This window comes from Manacus candei, unplaced genomic scaffold (genome assembly GCF_025592945.1).
Source record: "Manacus candei isolate 608988 ecotype Guabito, Panama unplaced genomic scaffold, ASM2559294v1 h1tg000069l, whole genome shotgun sequence".
NCBI classification, from domain to species: Eukaryota; Metazoa; Chordata; class Aves; order Passeriformes; family Pipridae; genus Manacus; species Manacus candei.
In genome coordinates this window covers 1,111,737-1,134,149 of record NW_026138117.1, presented here as the reverse complement: position 1 = coordinate 1,134,149, position 22,413 = coordinate 1,111,737, and the positions used below count along the sequence as shown (strand labels likewise).

Genomic DNA, 22,413 nt, shown 5'->3' with positions numbered 1-22,413 from the left:
AGGTGTATACACAAGGTCAAATGTTTTGATCAGAGCTGATCTCCCCACTGTCTTGACTGACAGGAACTGCAGAAACAGCCTGATTGACTGAGTGGATGAAGGGGTTTTGCAGGGATGTTTCCCTCTCTTTCTGTGGAATATTCCTTTTCACTTTAGTTTATGTGCAAAATGGTGTTAGCATGCACTGTGGTCAGTTACCTCCACCATTCATCCAGAATGGCCCAAATTTTTTACAGGATCTTTGGCAGATGACAAAGAATTTCATATGCTGGAGGTCCCTTTTTTTGCTGCCCCAGATAATGGGTTAACCTTGTAGATATTGGACTGGCTGTCCATGTATCACACTGATGTGGGAATGGCTCTCTTGATCTACCATGTCAGTATGAATCTTGAAGCAGGATCCCTTATCTGCTTTCTGATCAAGTCAGGTGATACACAGTAAGTTTGAGAGTGTTTTGTGGCTGCACCGACACTGTACACTGCCTTTATCATATTTCAACATCCTGACTCATTTAAGAAGTAAGACCTTTACTTTTTTTAATCCTGGCTTGATTAAATTGGTAATGATTTTGTCAGCTACTTTTATCCCAGTGAGGTTGGGCCTTTTCAGTATTTGAATAAGAAAACTCAAGATGCGATTGATATTTCAGTCCTTCTGCATCAGTACATAATCAATGCCTGCATGTGGTGCTAATTTGTGTTCTTTTTGCAAAGGTGCAGGGCTTATCTGTATATCTAAGCAGTTGCTAATAGTGAAAAATACCTATAGCACATCCTCAAAGAACAAGAAATAGATTAATATTGCTATCTTAAGAATAAATTATTCAGACTGAAGCTTGTCTATCTAAGATCGACCCCTGATTTAAATGATTATGTGGTAGTCCCTTATCTTTCTGTCTGCTGCAAGCTGCATAACCACAGGATTGGTATTCAATAAAGACTGATGAAATAGTTCCAGTCTGTCTGTACTGCAAGCTCCCTCTGTGTGGAGGATGCAATGTAAATGGATCATTGCAAACTCCATCCCCCAATCAAAAAAACTCCACTCAAACACAACTCCTTCCCCTCTAAGTGAAAGAAACTCAAACAGGCAACATTCAAGTTACAAAGTTTGAATCATGCTTTCTGAGTGATGGGGAATGCAATCATATAACCATGAATCCATTTCCTGCAAGAGGGAGTTTCACATGTTACCTCTGTTACCCTTGAGTGTTCAAACTCAGGATTTGTGCATTTAACACACCTTGCAACTGAATAGTGAGAAAAAGGAATGTGCAAAGTAAAATGAATCTAGAGATTTATGTTAAATGAGAAAGCTGTTAGTCCCAAGTCAAGCAAGTCTAAAGGTTTAATATATCTTAAAGATATAGGCCACACTGAGGTGTGCAGGTTCTTGGTTACACGGGACAGGAAAATTTCCAGTTTTCTGAGATGTTTGCATGTGTACCAAGTTACAGCAGTGTGCATTTTGGACGTCAGGAATATTGCTGCTATTCCAGGAGGTGCCTTTATGACTTAAGTCCTAATTATCTTTCCAGCAAGGCACGGGCTTCTGTAATGTGTAGGTACAGGCACTTCTCTGTTGATGGGAGAAACTGATTATATAATGCTTGTAATTTGAAGCTTACCTTCATTTAACATGCTGAAGTGCCAATAGTAACATCTTAGAAACAAGTTGTCAGTCACTTTTAATTTGTAGACTGTATTTGATTTCTTGTGAATGCATACATTACATCTATAAAAAATATCATATTACTGCATGATTAATTCAGTTAAAAAATTAACATGCTGTTAATTTTCAGGGGCTGGGGAACTACTTGGTAGTAATCAAGTTGCCTTATGTCTCTTAGGAAATAGCTGCCGAAATAAAAATAAATCTCTGCTGTACTAGCGTAGATGATCTAGCTTTAGCAAAAATACGTGTTTATTGAGAACAAACCATGTTACATCTTTTTATTGTCATTTTACATCCATTAGGATCGAATTGTGTCCATGCCTCTGGACAAGGACCATGAAGTAGCAGTTCAAGCCATGAAACTCTTGATGCTTATGTCACAGTAAATAATTTCTTTTTTAATTTACTGTATTGTTTTAATGGCAACAAGATGTAGATACAATCCTGATGAGCCTTCCTGTAATCAGTTACCTGTGGGGAAACAGTTGCTCCTGGCAGGATATGAGTTACAGATAAGGTGCCCAAGATGTGGCATTTTCTTTCTGTGGGAAATACCATTGTTAAGAAAACCCCTGTGCTGAGATTCAATCTGAAAACTACATTTTTATGTCTTTACACTTTGTCTTGAAAGGAAATGCCACATTTTCATTTTGGCTTTTCTCAAATAGAGCATTTGCCTCTCTTGGAGGAAGTTCCCCCTGAATACGGGGTCCTCACCCCATCTTCTGTCCTAGGGTTGCCAGGCCTTGACCAGAAGCTCAGAGAACTCTGCCAGCTTCCCTGTCTCTGCACCTAATGCAGGAGGCCTTGAGCTTTGAGGCTGTTGCTAGAATTTGGACTTTCAGATTCTTGTCTCCATGGCAGAGAATCTGGGAGCCATTGAGCCCACAGCAGACTGACCAGCAAGAAATGATGAAGTGTATGATATTTTGGTTTTGCTGAAGTTAAAAACTAACAGAAAAGTTGTTTCCTTGGGAAATCTACCTCCCAGCCATAGATTTGGTAGGATAATGGCAAACTGGAAGTGTGGGGAAAAATTAGACTTACTCTTACAGAAGTATAAGAATCTTATTCTGATATATCCTTGAGCAGCACGTTTATTTTAGACATGGCTTTATTTGCAAAACATGTGGACAATAAATTCTCTGTCCCTCTTTTTCAAAGCAAAATGTGAATAAAACCCTCACTCTCGTTTCATTGGTAATACAGTTGAGATGTTGGAAGTCAGTGTCTTTTCTGTCTCTGAGTGTAAGTTGGATTCAGCTGATGCAGATGCTTAACTTCCATGTACAGCATGGCACATTGTCCATTAGCCTTGTGGGATTTGCTTCTCCATTTAAGACAGAAGTATTAGTCATTGATAGCTCAGCACATAAACCTTAATGGACCAATTAATATGGTGTTGCAGGTATTTACATTAAATTTCAAGTACATTTGTATGTTGAAGTGCTGCTTTATAGTCTGCTAGTTTGAGTGGCATTTCTCCAGTCCCCCTTCAACAGGCGCATCAGAGCAGCATAAGATGCTGTGAACACAGTACGCTTTTCTGAAGGTAGGACCGTTGTTTGGGCCTCACTGGTAGTAGCTGTGGTTACATTGTTTCTGTGTTCACAATGTCCATTTTTACATCCCTTGGTTCCCTGTGGTGTGCTGTTGGAACAAAGCACAATGCTGTGTCCATGTGTAATGTGTCCCTGTGCTAGGAAGAGCAACTCACCATTGTTGAAGTACAAAGATTCCAAACACCACTTAGGGCTGCTCTTGTTCTGTATCTGAAATAACAAGAGCTATATTGGCACTGCAGCTGTTTATCATCTCTGGCTTTATTATAAGAGATCATATTCTCATTAATGCAAGCTGCAGCTATAAAAGTTTGATCAATGTTTCTTTTTCCCTGAAGCTCTTTTTTCCTAATTTTGCTTAAATATGATTTTCAGTGTGAATAAATGCCTTCTAAAGTTTTCTGAATGACATTTTTCCATCATAAAATGTAGTTTTCCTAAGTAAAATTAATACATTTTGAAATAGTTTTTAATTAGGCTGTATAGAGGCCTAGCAAATACATTCTTTTCTTTCTTTTTGCTCATCTGTTGCATAGCCATCCTCCTGTCTTCCACTGTACCCCCCAGTTACTCTGAGCCCTGCTGATTTGGCTTAATTATTGGAGTGATGGAAGTGGGAACTGGGGGCTCAGTAAGCAAATTCAATGACAACTCTTCTCTTTGATAAGGCTAGTACTGACCAGTCTGTAAAACCTGTGTGAAGAGAATGCAGACAATATAGACAGTCACATGGAGAGGCTTCTTAATAAGAGCCTGCATCAAGATGCTTTTCTAGCAGGGAAAAACTGATGCCTTAGTTCCTACAATAGTGGCAGAAAGGACTTACTACTGGCATTGCAGAAGCAAAGACATTCAGAGCTATTGTGTTTCAAATAGGTGTGTCTCGTAGCTCAAACCCAGTATCTGGATACTGAGCAGTAATACTGCTTGATACATGCAGTAAAGCATGAAATGGGGTTGGGGACAGCAACTCCCCTGCCTTAGAAGGGACAATAGAGTAATAAATGACAGCTTGTATAAATGGCATGTCTACTAGTATGCATTGATGTAATTAAATTTTTTGCCATTTCTGTCATGCTGTATTGGCTTCTCTTGTGAATGACTCATCTGCAAATTTGGCAACTGTATTCTAGTGGCCCAACTTGCATTTTCAATGAGATGTGAGAGACCTTTCAGATCAAGTTTCTATTTTTAAAGCTACTGGCAAAAATCTCTACCTGATAAATTCCCTATATTCGATTTGGAATCATTTAAAAAAAATGATTGGAACCATTTAAAAAAAAATAATATAATCTTAACTGGTCAGGTACTGACCTCTAGAACATGTCTCTAATCTTGGAATAAATATTTTGTTGTTTTATGATGAGAATTGGCAAGAAACAAGGCCAGAAATAGCTTTTTCCCCCTATTAGTCCACTGGGTGCTTTTTCTTGGGGAAAATTTACTGTATCAGTAACTTGCTTTTACTGGCTTCCATAATTGTCTTTTGGGTGAATATAGTAGCAAGATCTCATCACCAGTTAACTGTTTTAAGATGTTTCACAATTGCAGCAGAGTTGTGCTCCATGTATGTTGGTAGCAGGTTTGAGCATCTCTTAACCATCACTTCATTCCAGTCCTGTGGAATATACTTTGACTACTCTGTGTACTACTGGCCCATAAAATTACTATGCTGGCCTTTATATTCTCTCTTGCTAGCTACAGAGGCAGTGGAAACACCGATCTTTTCAACTCACTTATATGTATTACATTATTAAAAAATATTCCCAGCGCTGATTCAAAACCCTCTTGCTATGCATAAACTTGGTTTTTTTTTTTTTCAAATCCATATTTGTATTTTCTTCTTGTCTGTCTCTGTGAGCTGAGATTTTTTTTTTCTTCTTGTTTGTTGCATGTTGTTTCAATTGAATGCCATGTCTTTGGACTAGTAGATTTCTGGGTTTTTTGGGGGCTAGAGGATTTCTGTATTTACAAAGCATGATGCAATCCCAAAACTGAAATGAACATATGAGGTTTAGCATAATAGAAATTATTAATGGTACTGAATTATGCATAATTGTTAGCATTAATGTTGCAAAGAATCTGACAGGGAATAGAACTAGAAAGGAAATAAAGAGGGAGAAGATATGAGTGACAGTGAGAGACCATGGAATGTTACTGAAAAAATTGCCTTTTAGGAGGCAAATTAGATTAGTGTGTCTACTGCTAGACAATTCTGTTAATTTTTGTGTGCTTAATTACCTAAAAGAGTAGAGGGATTTTGGAAAAGAGCAGCAAAAGTAATTAGGTAGATGTATGGGGGAAGGTTACAAGTGGTACGGGTAGGAGCACAAATCTACAATTAGCTTGAATATGTAAGTAGCATAGGGGAAAATGACTTTGTATTACATTAGTTAAATGTAACTAGAAATTAAACTGAGTTTTAAATGCAAAACACATCGGTCTGTCACAGCATAATCACAGTATATTGCGACAGGCTTATCCTATTGTAAAGTGATGGGAAAGGACTACTGTTTTATTGTAGTAGCAACCATGTTATCACTTTGCTGATCACCAAAGTGTGTCCTGAAATACCTGCAATGACAGCAGGGGAGTGAGAATGAGATAACAGAACAAATCAGCCAATTTTTCTACTTAAAATTTTGTTACAGACATTAGAACAGCTTTAACATGTATTTTTTGGTTGATAGTGCTCAGTGCACAAATACTGTTTTTACAATGTATTGTCAGATTTGGATATTTAACTTGACTTAATTTTAAATGCAAAATGAACTGATTCTTTTGTGATTGAGATGCTATACCTGGGATTGCCAGTGTCCCCCTAATGTGTACCAGATCTTTCCCTGCACAGCTTTTAAAAGCAAAGAGTAGGGTGGCAAAACTCCGAAAAGTGCATCAGGTGTGTTTTTATTTTACTGTTGTGATTTTAATGGTTTTTCTTGATAGAAGCAACAGTACTGCCCAAGTCAGGAAACTCCAGCAGTCATGCCTCTTGCAAAATGAAACAAAAGCAGTAGATATGAAATCTTTCAGCTAGTGCCATATGCAGAACAAAAGCAGGCTGTGATCTCCCTCTAGAGTATCCCAACTTCTTTGTGACATGTTTGTGCTGAAGTGCAGAGAAAATGGTATGTCATGACATTGGTATGTGGAAGGCCATGCCTGTTTATTTTTAGGCACCTAAACACTTGCAGGAACTTCTGGCTTAACCTTTATATGCTGCTTGGCCTTCTGAGGGCTGTAAATTTGCAGCGGTGTTATTGCTGTATTTGAAGTATTCTTTGAACAGCTTATGTATGTAAGAAAGAAAGGCACTCATTTACTGTGGTAGCATTCGTGCGGGTGGTGGCAGATGTAGTCGAGTGTCGCTACTTCCAGAGACTAGTAAAATGCCTAAGCACTCATTTGTGTGGAAGTTATGAATATAAACCTCATTGTATCACAGAGAGTAGTGATTGAACAGTATGTGAAAAGTAGTAGTACACACAGGTATTCCTTCCCATTCAAGAAACAAAAAGAGAAAAGGTGCTCAAGTGGTGTCATGAGTGTCTGTCAGTCAGTGCTGCAAAGAAAATGGATTCTTCTCCCCACCTTTGGTTCTGTTCCATTAGGGATTGCTTCCTTTGCAGCCAGAACTATTGCATTTGACCTACGTGTGTCTTGAGGAAATAACACTACTGTAGATTAATGTAAATGGGACAAATTCCTAACCTCTTAGAAGACAAAGTCAAAACCAAGGAGGTTGGGATTTCAGAAGTCACAGAATGGCTGAAGTTAGAAGGGTCATCTGGTCCAAACTCCTACTCTAGCAGGACCACCAGGAGCATATTGCTCATGGCTACATCCAGATGGCTTTTGAGTATCTCTGACAGTGATGACTCCACAACCTCCCTGGGCAGCCTGTGCCAGTGCTCTGTCACCTTCACAATAAAAACATGTTTCCTGATGTTCAGAGGGAGCCTCCTGTGTTTCAGTTTGTGCCTGTTGCTTCTGGTCCTGGGCACCACTGAGCAGAGCCTGGCTCCATCTTCTTTACTCCCTCCATCAGATAAAATCCACCTGAGCCTTCTTTTCTGAAACCTAAACAGTCTCAGGTCCCTCAGCCTTTCCTCATAGGAGAGATGCTCCAATCCCTTGATCATCTTTGTGGCCCTTCATTGGTCTCTCTTCAGTATGTCTCTTTTACTGGGGAGCCCAGCACTGAACCTGGCACTCCAGGTGTGGCCTCACCAGTGCTGAGGGTAAGGATCATGTCCCCAGATCTGCTGGTAACACTCTTAATGCAGGCTAGGATACCATTCATCTGCTTTTCATCAAGAGCACATTGGTGGCTCATGTTCAACTTGGTGTCCACCAGGACTGCCAGGTCCTTTCCTAAGGATAGAAAATTTCTGTGGAAAGGCAGTTACATTAGTACTGTAAAGGCAGAGTCCTCAATTTCTACCCAGAGAGATGGCAGGCACATTGCTGAACTCTTTGAGCTATCTGAACAATTTAAGCAAAGAATTCTTTTAAAATAGAGACATTCAAGTATTGCATTCACTGTTTCCATAAATGTGCTAAGAAGAGAAAACCTGAAATATAAAGAATATAAAAATTCAAATATAAAAAATGTGTACATTTTTCTGGCATGTTCATACAGGAAATTCCATTTAAGCATAGGGAAGAAGTTTTTCATTGTGGCAGTGGTCCAATATTGAATCAAGTTGCCAGAGATGTGGAGTCTCTGACTTCGTAGATATTCAAAACCTGATTGGATACAACCCTCATCAACTTGCTCTGGCTGATCCTCTTCTGAGCAGGGGGTTGGACTAGGTGATCTGTAGAGGTGCTGTCCATCCTCAGCTGTTCTGTGATTCTGTGTTAGCTCAATCTAGATTGCAGTATATTTGTATAGAAATTTCTTCTTTTCCAAACTATCCACAGTTTCAAAAAAAAAATATTGAGAGAAAATGGCAAAGACATCCTCATGGAAATCAGTGCTTTAAAAGAATTAAATAATAGATTGACATTGAAAAGAAGGAAAGAAATGTTGTCAGACTGCTGGTTTATTTCTGTAAATTCCCCATAGTCTTTTAATATAAAGACTTGATATATAATGTATTTTTATTCCTGTAAGTGCTCTTTGTTGTCATTCTTTGTTTTACTCTCACTTGTTAAACTTGTAGAAGTTTAATACATTTGATCATTCATAGGTTCACAGGACACACTAATGCTTATTCGTATATTCTAATGCACCATTTTACCTCTTTCAATTTCTTACTGTTTAACATTAATAAACACATTTTTTACTCATTTCCCCAGTTTTGTAGATGGTTGAATGAGTAGCATAAATATTTTCCTTTCTGTGATTTCATGAAATGTGTACTCAGAGCACTTTCTATATGTCTTATTACTGCAAATATATGCTGAAGGGAATTTCATGTTCAAGGAGTCCACCAAAACCTGCCTGAAGTACGTAAGGGAGCTTTTCTTTTTGGTTGAGGGCAAGCATTATCCTGTAATATTGATCCATCAGTTCTGGAGACATACCATTAGCACTTTTATTTGAAGACCTTTTTAATGGGTGCTCCAGTGATACTCTCACCTAATGTGAGCTCACGTTTTTTTCAGTCAGGTTGAAGGATGTTTTGGGGCTTTATGACTTGTAAGGATGCTAAGGGATGTGATGGGTTGAAGACAAATGGGAGAGTGTAGGAAGGACTGCTGATTGTTTTTAGACATCGGTCCTAGCAAATGAAGAGCATGAATCCTCAGTTGTAAAGGGGGGTATTGGACCACAGGTGGAGTTGGTTTTGAACTGTTACTACTTGAGAATTGAATGCAGTGATAAATAAAACCCCTTTCCTCTCACCTGGGTGTAGTAAGTGTAAGGATCTCATGTTGCTCTTTCATTCTCTGAAGTAGCTTAATCCAATGACATTACTGTGGCTGTAAGAAGCAGATACTTTGAAACCATAATCCTTGCTTTGGGCTTCACTCCTCTGGTATCTCTTTGTCAGGTTATTCAGCCTTGATGCTTCAGTTTCTTTTTTGTAAAAGTTTGAAATTAATACCTTTTCTACCTCATAGAGTGTTCTAGGTTTACTAGTTGGCACGTAGTGTTCTCAAGATGTGTAGCTGAATGAAAGAATTTGTGACATTTGAGTGTTTGTGTTTGCGCAGAGAGGTCACAGTCATAAGCATGCTCTCAAGAATGTTTTGATTTTTTTTACATGTGTCTCTGTACAAGCCTAATGTAATAGAATATAGGTTTTAAAATACTGTAATAATAATTTAAAAATAATTTGTACTGCTAAATGAAGGCTTTGTATTTTTTCTTATTTTCTGTGGTGAACATCTCAGCACAAAGGCATGATTTTCCTGTTTTATTACTGTTACTCTTTTTACTGTGACCCCTGATCAACTGTAATTATGCTTTAAATTAATGTTCCTGTCCATGCAGTGGGCCTGATTTGTCATGGCTTGCACAGACCTCTGTTTCTATACACAGTGAGTAAAAGAAAGCTGCCAATTTTGTTTGAGAGCATTTTTAGAAATGCCCTACAAAAACGTAACATTGTAAACAAGTGCCACGGCTATGGAGAATCAGGTCTAGTAAAAGCTGGACGTAGCATTCACACTATTCTTTGCAGATAAACCTGAACTATAACTTCCGTTGTTATTTTTGCCTAGGAACTGTGAGGATGTGTTATCAGCTGAAGACTGTGAAATGTTATACCAGTTTGTTTATACCACACACCGTCCACTTGCAGTAGCAGCTGGGGAATTCCTTTATAAAAGGTATCTCTGCCTGCCTACTTCTTGCATGTTCTCATTTGTTTCGGAATTAAGGTGGATTTATTTAAGGGGGACATTAAGCATTCATTTTACTGCTGAAAGTGCTGAATCAGAAGAAAAAAGCTGTCTGGGGGTAACTGCATGTTTCTGTGCACAGCCCTGGCACAATAGCATGAAAAAAGCAGCTAGACTAACATGGAGAATATGAAACTACTAACTGATCCACAAATGCCATACTATGTTGAGAGCATGCCCTCTTTCTTTCCACTTTCTTTTCTTGTTGCTTTGCTTCTTACAAGCTAATCTGTCACTTGGCATCTGTGGTTTTCCACAGCTTTGGTGATTAATCACAAAAATGGCCTCCTCCCTTTGGAAGTTGCCTTATACTTTGAATAATGAGAGAGGCAGCAGATTAAAAAGCCCTCCCAATTTTCTGTCAGGTTAATGAAGTACAGGGTTTATCTTCCCCAGGAGTAACTCTTATAAATGGGCAACAATGGTTGCATGAAATGAATGGAGTTGGTGAGCTAAAAGAGAAGAGATAAATATTCTGACTCTACAGCTGAGAGAAATAATTTTGCCTTACAAAAAGGATTTTAAAAAAAATATTTTGGCAAGAATTTTGTGGGGAAAAATTCAGAAATAATAATTGTGTTTCCACACATGCACAATCCCCTCCCAGTTGTCTTTTCCTATCTAGCTGAATTGTTGACATTCTTGAGTTTGTGGAGCCAAGTCCAGCAGAAAGACAAATGGAGATAAATTTCTGTTTTGACAAGTCTGCTCTCACATCTGCTAGACTTAGTCTTTTGTGTTGGTCTTAATATTCTCTCATAAATCAGGTGTTTTTCATCTCAGAACTCTGCTGCTTTTTATCATCAAAGTGATTTTCCCTGATAACTTTACTTTTTCTTCTCAGCTGACCAGTGCAGTTTGGTCACCTTGACCCTGTAAACCTCATCCTTGTGTTTGTTTGCCCAGTTCTTCTCTCCAGCACTTCTACCAGTATAGAAATGTTCATTCTAGTGTCCTAGAGATGTTAGTGACACTCTCCTTTCCCCTGGTCATACTGTTAAAAGTTTTAGTGTAAATGCTTACGCTTTCCACCCCCACTGCCCCTACTTCTTGGTTTGCACAAAACCTCCTCAATGTCTGCATATTTTAACTTAGGTTACTTAGTTGGCATAAATTATACCAGCAGAAGCACTTCCTGAAAGTATAAGCTTTTACTGATGTTTAATAATGTGGTCCAGCTCTTAAATCCAAGACTTTTGGGCCTTGCAGTAATCTGGGGGGATGGCTTTCCTGTAGTTATTTTGGGATTAGCACTTTTCACGAGCAGTACAGTCACAACCATTGTGGAGAAAGGGGGAAAAGGAAATTGAAGTGTCATACTGTGCTTCATACTGCAGACAGAAAAGGAAGAACAGATTTTCCACTATATTTATGAAGCTAATTGCCTCTTATAAATACAAGATACTGTGCTTTCTTTAAGAAGGTGCAGTTCCAAGATGTACTGTGATGTGAATAATGGCTGTATAGTAATATCTCATCTCTGTTGCTAAGGTTTAAATTTGGCCTGGAGCAAACCCCTTTTCAAGCATGAGCAAATGCCTACCTTGTTATATGATCAGTTCTGTGGAATCTGCATCTATTGTCCAGAAAGTTGGCAGGGTACCTGTGAAATTATCATAAATAGTCTCTGCATCCACAAGGATAGCAGATCTCTCACAATGGAAAACTATCTACTCTCTTTTCCTTTCATCTGGTAAAAAAGTCTAATATTATTTGGGGTAAATAAGTAGACACTTAGGAGGAATACAGTTTGTGGGATCTTGACAGAATTAGTGTTACTTTGCCAAATGAGTATAAGGAGAACGTGGCAGAACTGGACTGACTTCCTTTTCTGTTGGCAGGCTGCTTATTTCTGAGGGAGATGAAGAAGTTCAGCCCAAAGGAGGAAGAGAGTTTGGGGCAAGTACCGACCAGTTGAAAAGATTAATACACTTTTTCCTGGAGAGTGAGGTGAGGAGAATAGACTCTGCAGTAAGCATTTGAAATCCAGCATTGCATATTAAATTAAGTATTGGCTTCCTTTTGAAAGCAATTTCTGGTGGTGAGCTCTGAAATGTTTGGTGTTTGGAATGTTTTTGTCTCTAGGTTAAGTTCTTAATTAAGACATTTCTGTTCTGTATTAAAACTAATTTACAACTATGCTAATGGAGAGAATCAGTGCTGAAGCAGTTTCTGAAAACAACCTGAAAGACCAATGCCACTGAGTGAGGGTTTTTTGATCTGTGTCCATGTCTTTCTGCAGGTGTGTATGCCTTATTGTACCGTGGCTTCATGCTCCATTATCAGCTTATGTGCTGTACTTCACTATTTAGCTTTTGCAGTGGTGCAGGCCTGTGTCTGGCCAAAGTGTCTCAGGCACAGCAGTTTTGAATCTTTCTGTGAAGAATTTAATTGATAACTCATTTCTAGTCCTATGACTGGGTTTTTAGGTGTTATGATCAGCAATATAAGAGCAATACAGAAACTAGTTTTAAGGAGATTATTTAAATTACAAAGGAAAGGTATCCTAGAAAGGGAAAATATTTTTCCTGCTTTTCCTGCTTTTTTTCCCCCACTTTCCTTCTTTGTATCAGATTGAAGACGTTTAAATATTGATTAGCCTCAAACAAAATATGTTAGAATAGTCTGTGTGAGTATATGTGTGAATGACAAAGCTTTGTCATTGGAAAAAGGGAGAGGAACATATGAAACTGTATTTCTTTTGTTGATGTGTTTACTTCTGTAAGCTTATGTTTTTAATCCCTAGCTACACAAACACGTTGCATACCTTATAGACAGCTTATGGGACTGGGCAGGCAAATTTCTGAAGGACTGGGAGTGCATGACAACTCTTCTATTAAAAAATGCTGAAGAAGATGGAGAAGGTGGGTAAGCAGAGAGCTTTGTTGTTTCTGAATGAATCTCTCCATACTGTTTTTTGAACCTTGCCTTAGCTAGTTTAGGATCATTTCATATTACTGTACCATTTGATCCCAAATTGTGGTCCCCAGGTGTCACAAAAGCAGATGCAACTCAATGCACTGCCAATGTAATATTTATATCAACACATTTGTTTTATTCAGTATTCTGCGTTTATGTAATGTTAGTTTAGAAACAGTTGCTCAGATAAATGAGTAGGCTGCTGCTTCATCTTAATTTTTATTTTCTGTGATGCTGAGACTGATTTACTTACAGCACTGAGCGATGCCGAGGAAAGTGCTCTCATTGAAATTATCCTTGCAACGGTTAGAGAAGCAGCTGAAGGTCATCCTCCAGTGGGCAGAGGTGCAGCCAAAAAAGTCAGTGCATCTTAGTCTTATTTATTCTCCTGTAATCACACTCTCTTTGCCTTATGATCTTTGCCACATAGCGTGTTCCTAGTTGGAGATGCATCTTAGGAAATAAAATGGCATATTTTTGTGAAATGACGCAGTGTCTTTTGACCTCTAGATCTTATTAGAAGTGGATGTTGAAGGACATGAGCATTAGAGGAAAGCCACTTGAAGCTTGTTATTGACAAATGATGAGCATTTTATCCATGAGATATAGCTGTACAACGATTTGCATCTATTTTAAGGTTAACAAAAAAAAAAAATAAAGCATCTGGTTTTCTCCATGGAAAAGTATCTTTATCTTAGCTTGATATTCTTGAGACAATGCCATGTGAGTTAACCTTGGGTTATATGTAAAATTCTACTCAAATCTCAGAGATTTGTAATTGAAACAAAATGGTTTATTTGCAGATTCTGTCAGTAAAAGAGAAGAAAATACAATTGGAAGATTGTACCAAAATTACTGAACACTTTATTATGGTGCTTCCTCAGCTCTTGGCAAAGGTAACTAACAGCTGCTCTGTGAATGCATGTTAAATATTTCATTAAAATTCCTGCAGTATACTCATATCCTGTTTTTTTCTCTGCAGTATTCAACAGATGCACAAAAAGTGGCAAATCTTCTGCAGATTCCTCAGTATTATGATTTAGATGTTTACAGTACAGGACATCAAGAGAAGGTGAATAGCAGTTGGGGTAATTGGTTCACGTGGAATGTACTGAATTTATGTGACAATGTCGAGAGTTTAGTGGGATTCGGAACAAGTAGATGATGGTTGAAATACAAAGAAATGTCTCATACCATAGGGGAAATGGTCTTATTCAGGCTTTAGTTTTTTATTTGAGGCTGTCAAAGAAAAGCCATAGTGCTTGTCAGTTCTGATATGCTGTGACTGGCTCTGGTGGGTGATGGTTTGTGGTTTCGTGTGGTAGGCCTGGCGCTGGGTTTTTTCATTGCTGGGTGGAGAGAGGGTGGGTTATGCTGTTGTCTAAGTTGGTGTCTCCCAGGAGTTTACTATAGAATAGATTTCATTCTCCTTGAAGGCTGACTCCCAGCTGCTGGGGGATGACAGTAACTGAAAGATAAGAATGGAGATAGTATATCTGCTGATGGGAAAGGCATGGTCAGAAATGGATAGATGAAATCTTTGAAATAGCTTAATGTATTCTTAAACAGGAATGTTTACAGGGAGGTAACGTTAGGCAAACACGCCTAGGTTAATTTCAGCACAAACTGTTAGCTGGAAGAGAGAGAGTCAGCAGAACAGCAGAAGTTACCTCCTCTCCCTGGGAGTGAAGACCCCAGTTGCTAACATGATTCGAAGCATTCTCCATCCTCCACTGCTAAGGGAGACAACTTTCATTGTTTGGAGACACACCTGTTCTTTGGAAAGGCATACTTTCTTTATTCCCTGCCTTTTTCTTCATGTAGCGTTAAACACATATTGCTGAAGTAGCATATGAAGCAGTTGCTTCATTCTTTAGGAAGATCTAGAGACATAATTATGAGAAAGAACTATAAACACAGAAAAAAAAGTTGTATCCTCTAATTCTGCCCCTCTGCTCCTTAGACTGGTATTTGGTTATAAGACTGCATCTTGGTTATATGACCTACAGGGATATATGGGCTTAGTGAAATGATTTAAAGCATAAGTGGATTTCTGTACAATTTACCTACAATACCCTTTTATTACCTGCAGCATTTGGATGCTTTGCTGAGAGAGGTAAAAGACATTGTGGCCAAACACTCTGACATGTCTGTCCTCGAGGCTTCCTCCAGGACTTATTATATCCTCTGCAGTGAAGAAATTGGCATTTATAGCCAGGTGGATTGTGCTCGAACTCAACTGATAGATGAGTTGATGGAACAGCTTAACCAGCTACTAGATGGCTTCTGGCAAAAGGTGAGTGTGACTCACTGTGGAGGTAACCAGACTGTTTCATTATGAAAAAAAAAAAGGGAGACAAAAAAATAAAGGGGGTTATGGAACTGTTCTCTGCCTGCTATTTCTGCTTGAAGGGAGCAGAACTTTGAAAGATGGGTTTGCACCTCTGGAAAGATTGGTTGTTCATATTTTAATGAAGCAGATATATTTTTGCGGGAATAGAGTGAGGAAAATTGTAAACAAAGTAGTCCACACCAGCAACAGGGCATTTTATGTCTTTTGGTAAGCTTTTATTGGACACTGATATTGTAAGTTGTGTCAAGCCAAAAAATCCCCTAACCTCAGATTGGAACTATTTTGTTGATCTGTGTCAGTGTGGGATAATGTGTACTTAGGAGAAACAAAATAAGTTCCAGACCAAATATTCTGGACCTAAGCTCTATAGTTGCTTTATAATTAGTACTGTGCCAAAGAAACTATGGCAAGATCAGCTACTAAGTGCTGTGTATCTATAGTGATGAGGCTGTTCCCAAAAAGGTATGTTTCTGTACTTCTATATATTTGACTGTACACAAGATGCCCTTTGTACTGTCACTTTGGCTGTATGGGGGAACAAAAAGTAAACAGCAGTCTGCAGTGCAGATTTCATAGCTTTGGGGGTCTTTGAAATAATGACTTTCCCCTTGAAGGAGGATTGCAGAGTCTCCCTCAAAGTTTTTCATTAGGTCTAAAAAGCAGAAACAGCTGGTGGTGATATGAATAGCTTGCTGGCTGAACTGAACAACAGAAGCCTGCAGCTGATCTGATCAACTGTGCCGTCATGAACAGGTGTCATGCCATGGTATGAGAGTTAACACTGGCAGGTTTTTATTGGACACTGGGATATTGTAAAATGTGTCAAGCCAAAAAATCCCCTAACCTCAGATTGGATTAATTTTATTGGCCTTAAATAGAGATCTATGTCAATGTGGTAGAATGTGTACTTATGAGAAACAAGATAAGTGCTAGACCAGGGATTCTTCAACTCCCCCATAGTGTGATCCATGTCTAAATAAAGAGATTTTTCTCCTGGAACCCCTCCCTTCTAATTCCTGGTTGTATATATCGTCCCCCAGAATCACATAGTATACTTGTGGAAACTACAGCAATTGCATCTATGGGAAAGTATTTCATATATTTTTAGCTATCTTTGAATGTGATCTGGCAGCTGGAAGCAGGGAAGGTCAGCACCATGTGAACAGTTAGCTTTCTAGAGATCCTTAATAACTGTGTGAAGGACCATGTTAACCTAATTGCTAGTTTTTACTCTGTGTTAGCAATACTGCAGTCTAGGGAGGCTGCCATGGGGTTATTAATGACAGAGATGTTTCCTTATAGAAAATTTCTGTGCGATTATGTTTTGACTGTAGAGGAAGACATGAGTAGGGTGGTTAAAGGTGCAGGTACATGGGAGGGCTGGAGGAGAGTGATTCAAGCTTGTGGGTTGGTTGGGAAGAGGACATAGTAGTGCCCTTTCCTTTCTCTGGCTAATTGCTTTGTCTTTCCCAAACTTTCATGATTTAGGAAGGAGAATTTTGTATGGATGCAGGAGCAATTTCCTGGATGAACTCTGCTTTGAGAAGAGTAGCAGCTTTTCATAAGTGAGATGTTTATTTACACAATTTACATTCCCATATACTTAAAATGTCGACCTTACACATGCAAATTGAGAATTGCTTTTTGGATTTAATAGGTTTTTTTGCATAGGAATGAAACGCTCTGTTTCTGCAAAGAGAAGTCTAATGTTGAGTTGTGAATACTCAAGGTTGCAGTGTTAGATCATGAAAACATACTTTTCCACCCTTATAATTAATATTTAGTTGTTTAATGTTATTATTCTACATCATCTGAAGTCAAAAATAGGATACATTTAACCTGTTTGGACAGGTGAGACTCCATTTCTTGCTTAGTGTATCATTATAATTACTTTTTCACTTACAGTGCCCATGATCTCACCAAATGGAATCTGTATGACAAGACTTTAAGGTTCCTGGTGTTTGAAATGGAACATGGGAGTTTGCCTGTTCTGGTGAGTTGTTAATATTTAACATTGAAAGAGGTTTTTCTTGATGAAAGCACAAAAAAGTAGAAAATATGAAATAATCTTATATATCAATGTCCTATGAGGCAGGAAGATACTGTTTCCATTTCTCAATCCTGGACACTGAGGCTGTCTTTGGTATAACATTATTGTAATCTATAAATTCATGCCTTTATATTAATTTATTTTGAAGATTGTCCAGAACTGTGATAATCATCTGGCATCTGGATTGATCTTTTGTCATGTTCAGTACTTCTAACGATTGCACTGTTTCATTTTCAGTGCATATGAAATTGTTGGGATTGTGAGGGCCCCTTTTTAGATTGCATATAACCAGAAATTGGAATACTTTGGACCTGTTGCTTACATGTTGACTCTTGGTGTAATGGTTTGTAATTACCAATTGTCTCAACGGCAGCCTTTTGGTTGTGTGATTGCCTCAGCTCAAGCATTGTCTGTGCCAAGATGGAGTTCTATATTCTAGGATTACAAGGTGAAATACTCTAGGAGTTCTCTCCCTGTTTTCAGGAGAGAAATGGAAGGGTTTTTTGGGAAAAGGTGAAATTTAGTTGAGTAGAGAGAGCCTGCAGCCAGTAGGTAGGGTGGATTCCTTTAGATGGAGCATTGGAGCACCAAGATTTGGCTTCTGCTCAGAATTGCTCTATGGGGTAGTCCTGCCTTTCATCATGCAAGCAGCATGCAGAATGTCAGGGTTGAATGCTTTGTTTAGTCCTAAACGTTTTGCTGTTGAGCCTTTCATGTAAATAAAGGACATGTGTTTTTATTTTCAGATTATCCTGCCAGCTCTCCAGTGCACTTATTTTTCTCTCCTGTGGCAACTATCTGCAGTTTCAGAAAATTCTACCAAGGTTGGCTGCTCACATAACTTTGAAACCCAGAGTTGTGCTTCTGGAAGTTTAAGTTACTTTTCCTGTTCTCAAATTGCCAGAAAAAAACAGGCTTTATAAGAAGATAATTTGTGCGTTTTCTTGAGTAAAAGAAATTGTGTTTATGCTTTTTCAGTCCGCAGGAGAATAAGTGAACAATGGTTTACCTCTTTTTTTACTACAAAACATGTACATTGAATTCCAGGGGCTTGGTGGAGATAAAGAACTTGTTTCACTGCCAAACAGTTTGTTGTTTTCTTGTTTTAAGCAACAAAGAATATTCAGTGAAAACTCCAGGAAGTCCTGTTGCTTAGTTTCTTTTTTCTTTTTTTGTTTTTTTTTGCTTCTTTTAATTTACATATTTCTGGCAGAAGGTTGAGGAAAGGGGTAATTTTTCTCCTCAGCTGACAATTTACTTTTGTAATTGATTTTATGAAGTACCAAGCTCTGGCAGGTATTTCAGAAGACAGTCTAGCTTAAGACACCAAAAAGGAAAACTCTATTATGCATTGGTTCATTTGTGAATGTGTATGTATGGGACTGCTCTTCATGGTGATTTCTGACTACACTGAGTGCTGCTCCTTCTGCCATTCTGTCCCCTTCCCTGGTGCTCCTGTGCATACAGGACAGGACGCTGACATGGACATGTGTTTTGTGTGAGAAATGCTAGCTGGGAGATTACCCATTTGGCAACTGATTCACTGTCTATTCCTGTCCCATTCCATTCCCGTGTGGATGTCCACATCTCTCACTGCTCTAGTATGTTCAGACTTTCACTCCAGACAGTTAGCTTAACTGGTAATGGGGCAGCACATTTTTTAATTTGGCCTTTCGTACGGGAGCAGATTTTGATTGGAAGCACAATGTGACGGCCCACTCTGCAGGGCCAAGTCTGGATGTTGTCCAAAACCCAACCATTTCCTGAACAGCAGCTCTAGGACTGTTACTTCCCCCTTGCTCCTCCCCCAGCAGTGTTAAGGCAATGTATAGCCCCTCCCCTGGTTCTCCTCAGCATGTCCTGGGATGGATCCCCCTTCTTATAAATGTACAGTTGCATAGCATGAAAGCCAGCCCTCTTGTAAGGGCATTCCTCTTACATTGAGAACTCAAAGCTCAGTGTAGTGCAGCTGGGACCTGGTGGAGGATCAGAAAGTCTTTTGTGTGGCTCTAGGCAAACAGTCTCTCATGCTCAATTCAGCTTAGCAAACAGAGGTGTCTTAAGTTTCTGAGTGCCAAAGTTAAACTCCATTCCCTCTGTAGTCAATAGAGAGGGGGAGAAAAGCAACTCCAGAAGGCAATGAACACTGAAAATTAGGTGGGATAGACCTGACTCTACTTCCATTGTTACCACTGCTTTAAAAGGATAAGATGAAGTGAATAAGGGAATATGTGCTGCCCACCCTACAGACTGAGAAACAAAGAGTTTGTGACCTGCTGAATACCACTGGCTTCAGCAAGTGTGACAGATGCAGTTGTTCATAGCTAGTAAGATGTTGTACCATGAGATGTCAGCTTCTTTCATAATGTTATCAACTGTGCTATCTTAAATGAATAATATGAGTGGAAGAAGGATGCAACTATTGTTTATTCTGTAATTCTCTGTTGAATCATAGTCCCATGCATGCTGATCCTTTCACCTTTCCTAAATACGTTTTTAGGAGACTCTTTTTCCACTAAGAAGGGAGCTGAGACGTTTCAGTCAGATTTGCACGTGCTTCCTCCAACATAAGGAAAAAGATGTAAGAGAAAAGGTTTGTGTTTCTCTATCACTTAACTAGCATTCATGCTCAGATCTCCTTTTAAGTGCCTGCCATTCTTTTCATACTGGTATTTCCTTCTACTGATTTTGCTATGTTTTTGTCTCTTAAAAGAAAAATAACTTTAAAAAAAGTCTTTAACTATTTATTTTAAAGAAAAATTAAACTTATGTTAGTTAAATACTAAAAGTTTGTGCTTTAGTCAAGCACAGATCTGTGTCTCCATGGGTCCATCTGCAGAGTCAAGGCCTGAATTTCAGTGATAATCATTGTGTTTTCTGATTGGACTGATCAGTGTACTGGTTGCTATCATTGCTTTATTAATGTCTTGCTATGCATATTACTTAAAAAAATGTAGAAATTGTCCAGTGATTCATGGGTTAAAAGAGAGATATTCCAACATAATGGAACTCTTCTTCTTTCCCATGGAAGTTTGAAAATCTTTAGGTGGTGTTCATACATGATACTTGTATACACTGCATCTCCTAAGGTACACATTTTGAAAGGGCTTAGCTGTGGCATTTCACCACAGCTGAGGCAAAGAGAAATCTTTAGTTTGCAAGGAAGAAGTGGGATGGAAGCTAGGCTGTGTTTGATGGAGAGGAAAAGTGGAGTTGGCATGACAAGTAACACAGTATCCTTCTTTGGCTTTGTTTGCTTGATACAGGTCTTCATGATACTCTGTGACTGGTTGCTGATTTTGAGTCATCAGGATTCAAATAATAAGGAAGAAGCAATTGGACTTCTAGGTTATCTTCCTAACACGTCACTTCAGGAAAAACTGTTTTTGTTTATCCGGGAACATGTTTTTGTGGATGAAGAAGAGGAAAGAAAAGGTTAGACATCTTAATCACCAGAGAAACAATCTACCACTTTTGCTGTCATTTGTCATCTGCAGTGAATGTATCAGGAAAAGGGGCTGGCCTCTTTTTTTGTCATTGTTTTTTTGTGGGTTGCTTTGTTTTTTTTTCTGGTTGGGCCCCTTTACAGACAAAATGGCTGACCTGTTATTCATTGATCTGTACCATTGATCTGTGGATTAACCATAGGATATAGCTGCGAATTTACTTGTAGGATGAAAAGGGCTGAAGTAATGCAGGGATGGGGGAGAATGTAAAAGTATTCGGTAGACTGACTTTTGTGGTACAGATGATGGTATTAGAGGAAAGCCTTGCAGTGTTGCAGTGTGGCTCTCTCAGTGTGTGGACCCTTTGAAGCCATCAAAATAAAGGATTAGTGGATTTTGATTTTGGGGCTGTGGGGCAGATTTTACAGAGTCATAGACTAGTTTGGGTTGGAAGGGACCTTACAGACTACCTGACATGGGCAGGACACCTTCCATTAGACCAGGTTGCTCAGAGCCCCATCCAGCCTGGCCTTGAACAGAGATGGGGCATTCATGAAGTCTCTGGTCAACCTATTGCAGTGCCTTACCATCCTGACAATCAAGATTTTTTTCCTATATCTAAGGAATAAATCTACCCTCTTTCAGTTTAAAGCCATTCCTTCTTGTCCTATCACTGCATGCCTGTGTACAAAGTCAAACACATTTGGAAGCTGTGTTGAGGTTGTAATTGTGAAGGCTGGTTTCTTTTGGGAGTGTTTTGAAAACAGATTGTTAGTTCATTGTGGTTCTGAGGCCAAGTTCAAGTGTCATGCTCTAAAAAATGCTTTTGTTTCCCTAGACCTGACAGAAGAGGAAGAGAAAAAGGATGACAGTTGCAAACTTGATGACTTGCACAGAAAGCGGAGTCTTCTTGCAGCATATTGCAAGTTAATAGTGTATAATGTGGTAGAGATAACTGCAGCTGCTGAGATCTATAAGTATTATGTGAAGGTAATGTTTTAGATAAGATTGCTTTCCCTGTCAGTGCATTTTAGTTTTTGAAAGTGACTCCAGTGTTTGTGAAAGATGTGGTGTTAATAGCGTTATGGCTCAGAATCTGTATATAATCATAAAAGGGCTATAAAATCAAGCAGGAGTAGGGCAAATCTCTTCCCTTGGCTCCACAAAGTTACCTCACTGCAGACAAAGCAACTGAAAATTGAGCAAAGAATATGTTTGCTCCTCACATTCTCCAGAGAGACCACTGCAAAGAAGCAGTGTATGGTTGGGGAGTGTTCTAGATGTAGAGCTTCTCACACTGAAGCGGTCAAGTTACTTCACACGACTCACACAGAAGTAGGCCTACATTTCACCTGAGTCCAGGGTTTAAACAATTAGTAGAGCTTCAGCCACTCTGAATTGGGTTTCAGGAGGGCCGAGAACAAAATGGGAAGTTTCCCTGAGTCAACTAACAGAACTTTGGAAATACCTGAATGTGAATCTTGTTCTTTACTTTCTTGGCAGGCACTGGTTAAATACAGAAACCTCTCTTTTTCTCTCCCAAAGAGGCTTTG

At 38.9% G+C, this 22,413-nt stretch overlaps 1 protein-coding gene across 2 annotated transcripts in view; it reads left to right on the top strand.

The window, feature by feature from the left end:
• Nucleotides 1–22,413, top strand: part of LOC127479690 (cohesin subunit SA-2-like) — a 60,123-nt gene that overhangs the window by 25,688 nt on the left and 12,022 nt on the right. For both annotated transcript variants that reach the window (XM_051806967.1, XM_051806968.1), the window contains exons 13-26: nucleotides 1,978–2,057; nucleotides 9,913–10,020; nucleotides 11,934–12,042; nucleotides 12,839–12,956; nucleotides 13,267–13,370; nucleotides 13,815–13,907; nucleotides 13,994–14,083; nucleotides 15,104–15,307; nucleotides 16,853–16,929; nucleotides 17,270–17,357; nucleotides 18,161–18,238; nucleotides 19,915–20,007; nucleotides 20,681–20,849; nucleotides 21,699–21,850. In XM_051806967.1, the coding sequence (XP_051662927.1) occupies nucleotides 1,978–2,057; nucleotides 9,913–10,020; nucleotides 11,934–12,042; nucleotides 12,839–12,956; nucleotides 13,267–13,370; nucleotides 13,815–13,907; nucleotides 13,994–14,083; nucleotides 15,104–15,307; nucleotides 16,853–16,929; nucleotides 17,270–17,357; nucleotides 18,161–18,238; nucleotides 19,915–20,007; nucleotides 20,681–20,849; nucleotides 21,699–21,850 (1,563 nt within the window). The remainder of the gene's footprint in view (nucleotides 1–1,977; nucleotides 2,058–9,912; nucleotides 10,021–11,933; nucleotides 12,043–12,838; nucleotides 12,957–13,266; nucleotides 13,371–13,814; nucleotides 13,908–13,993; nucleotides 14,084–15,103; nucleotides 15,308–16,852; nucleotides 16,930–17,269; nucleotides 17,358–18,160; nucleotides 18,239–19,914; nucleotides 20,008–20,680; nucleotides 20,850–21,698; nucleotides 21,851–22,413) is intronic.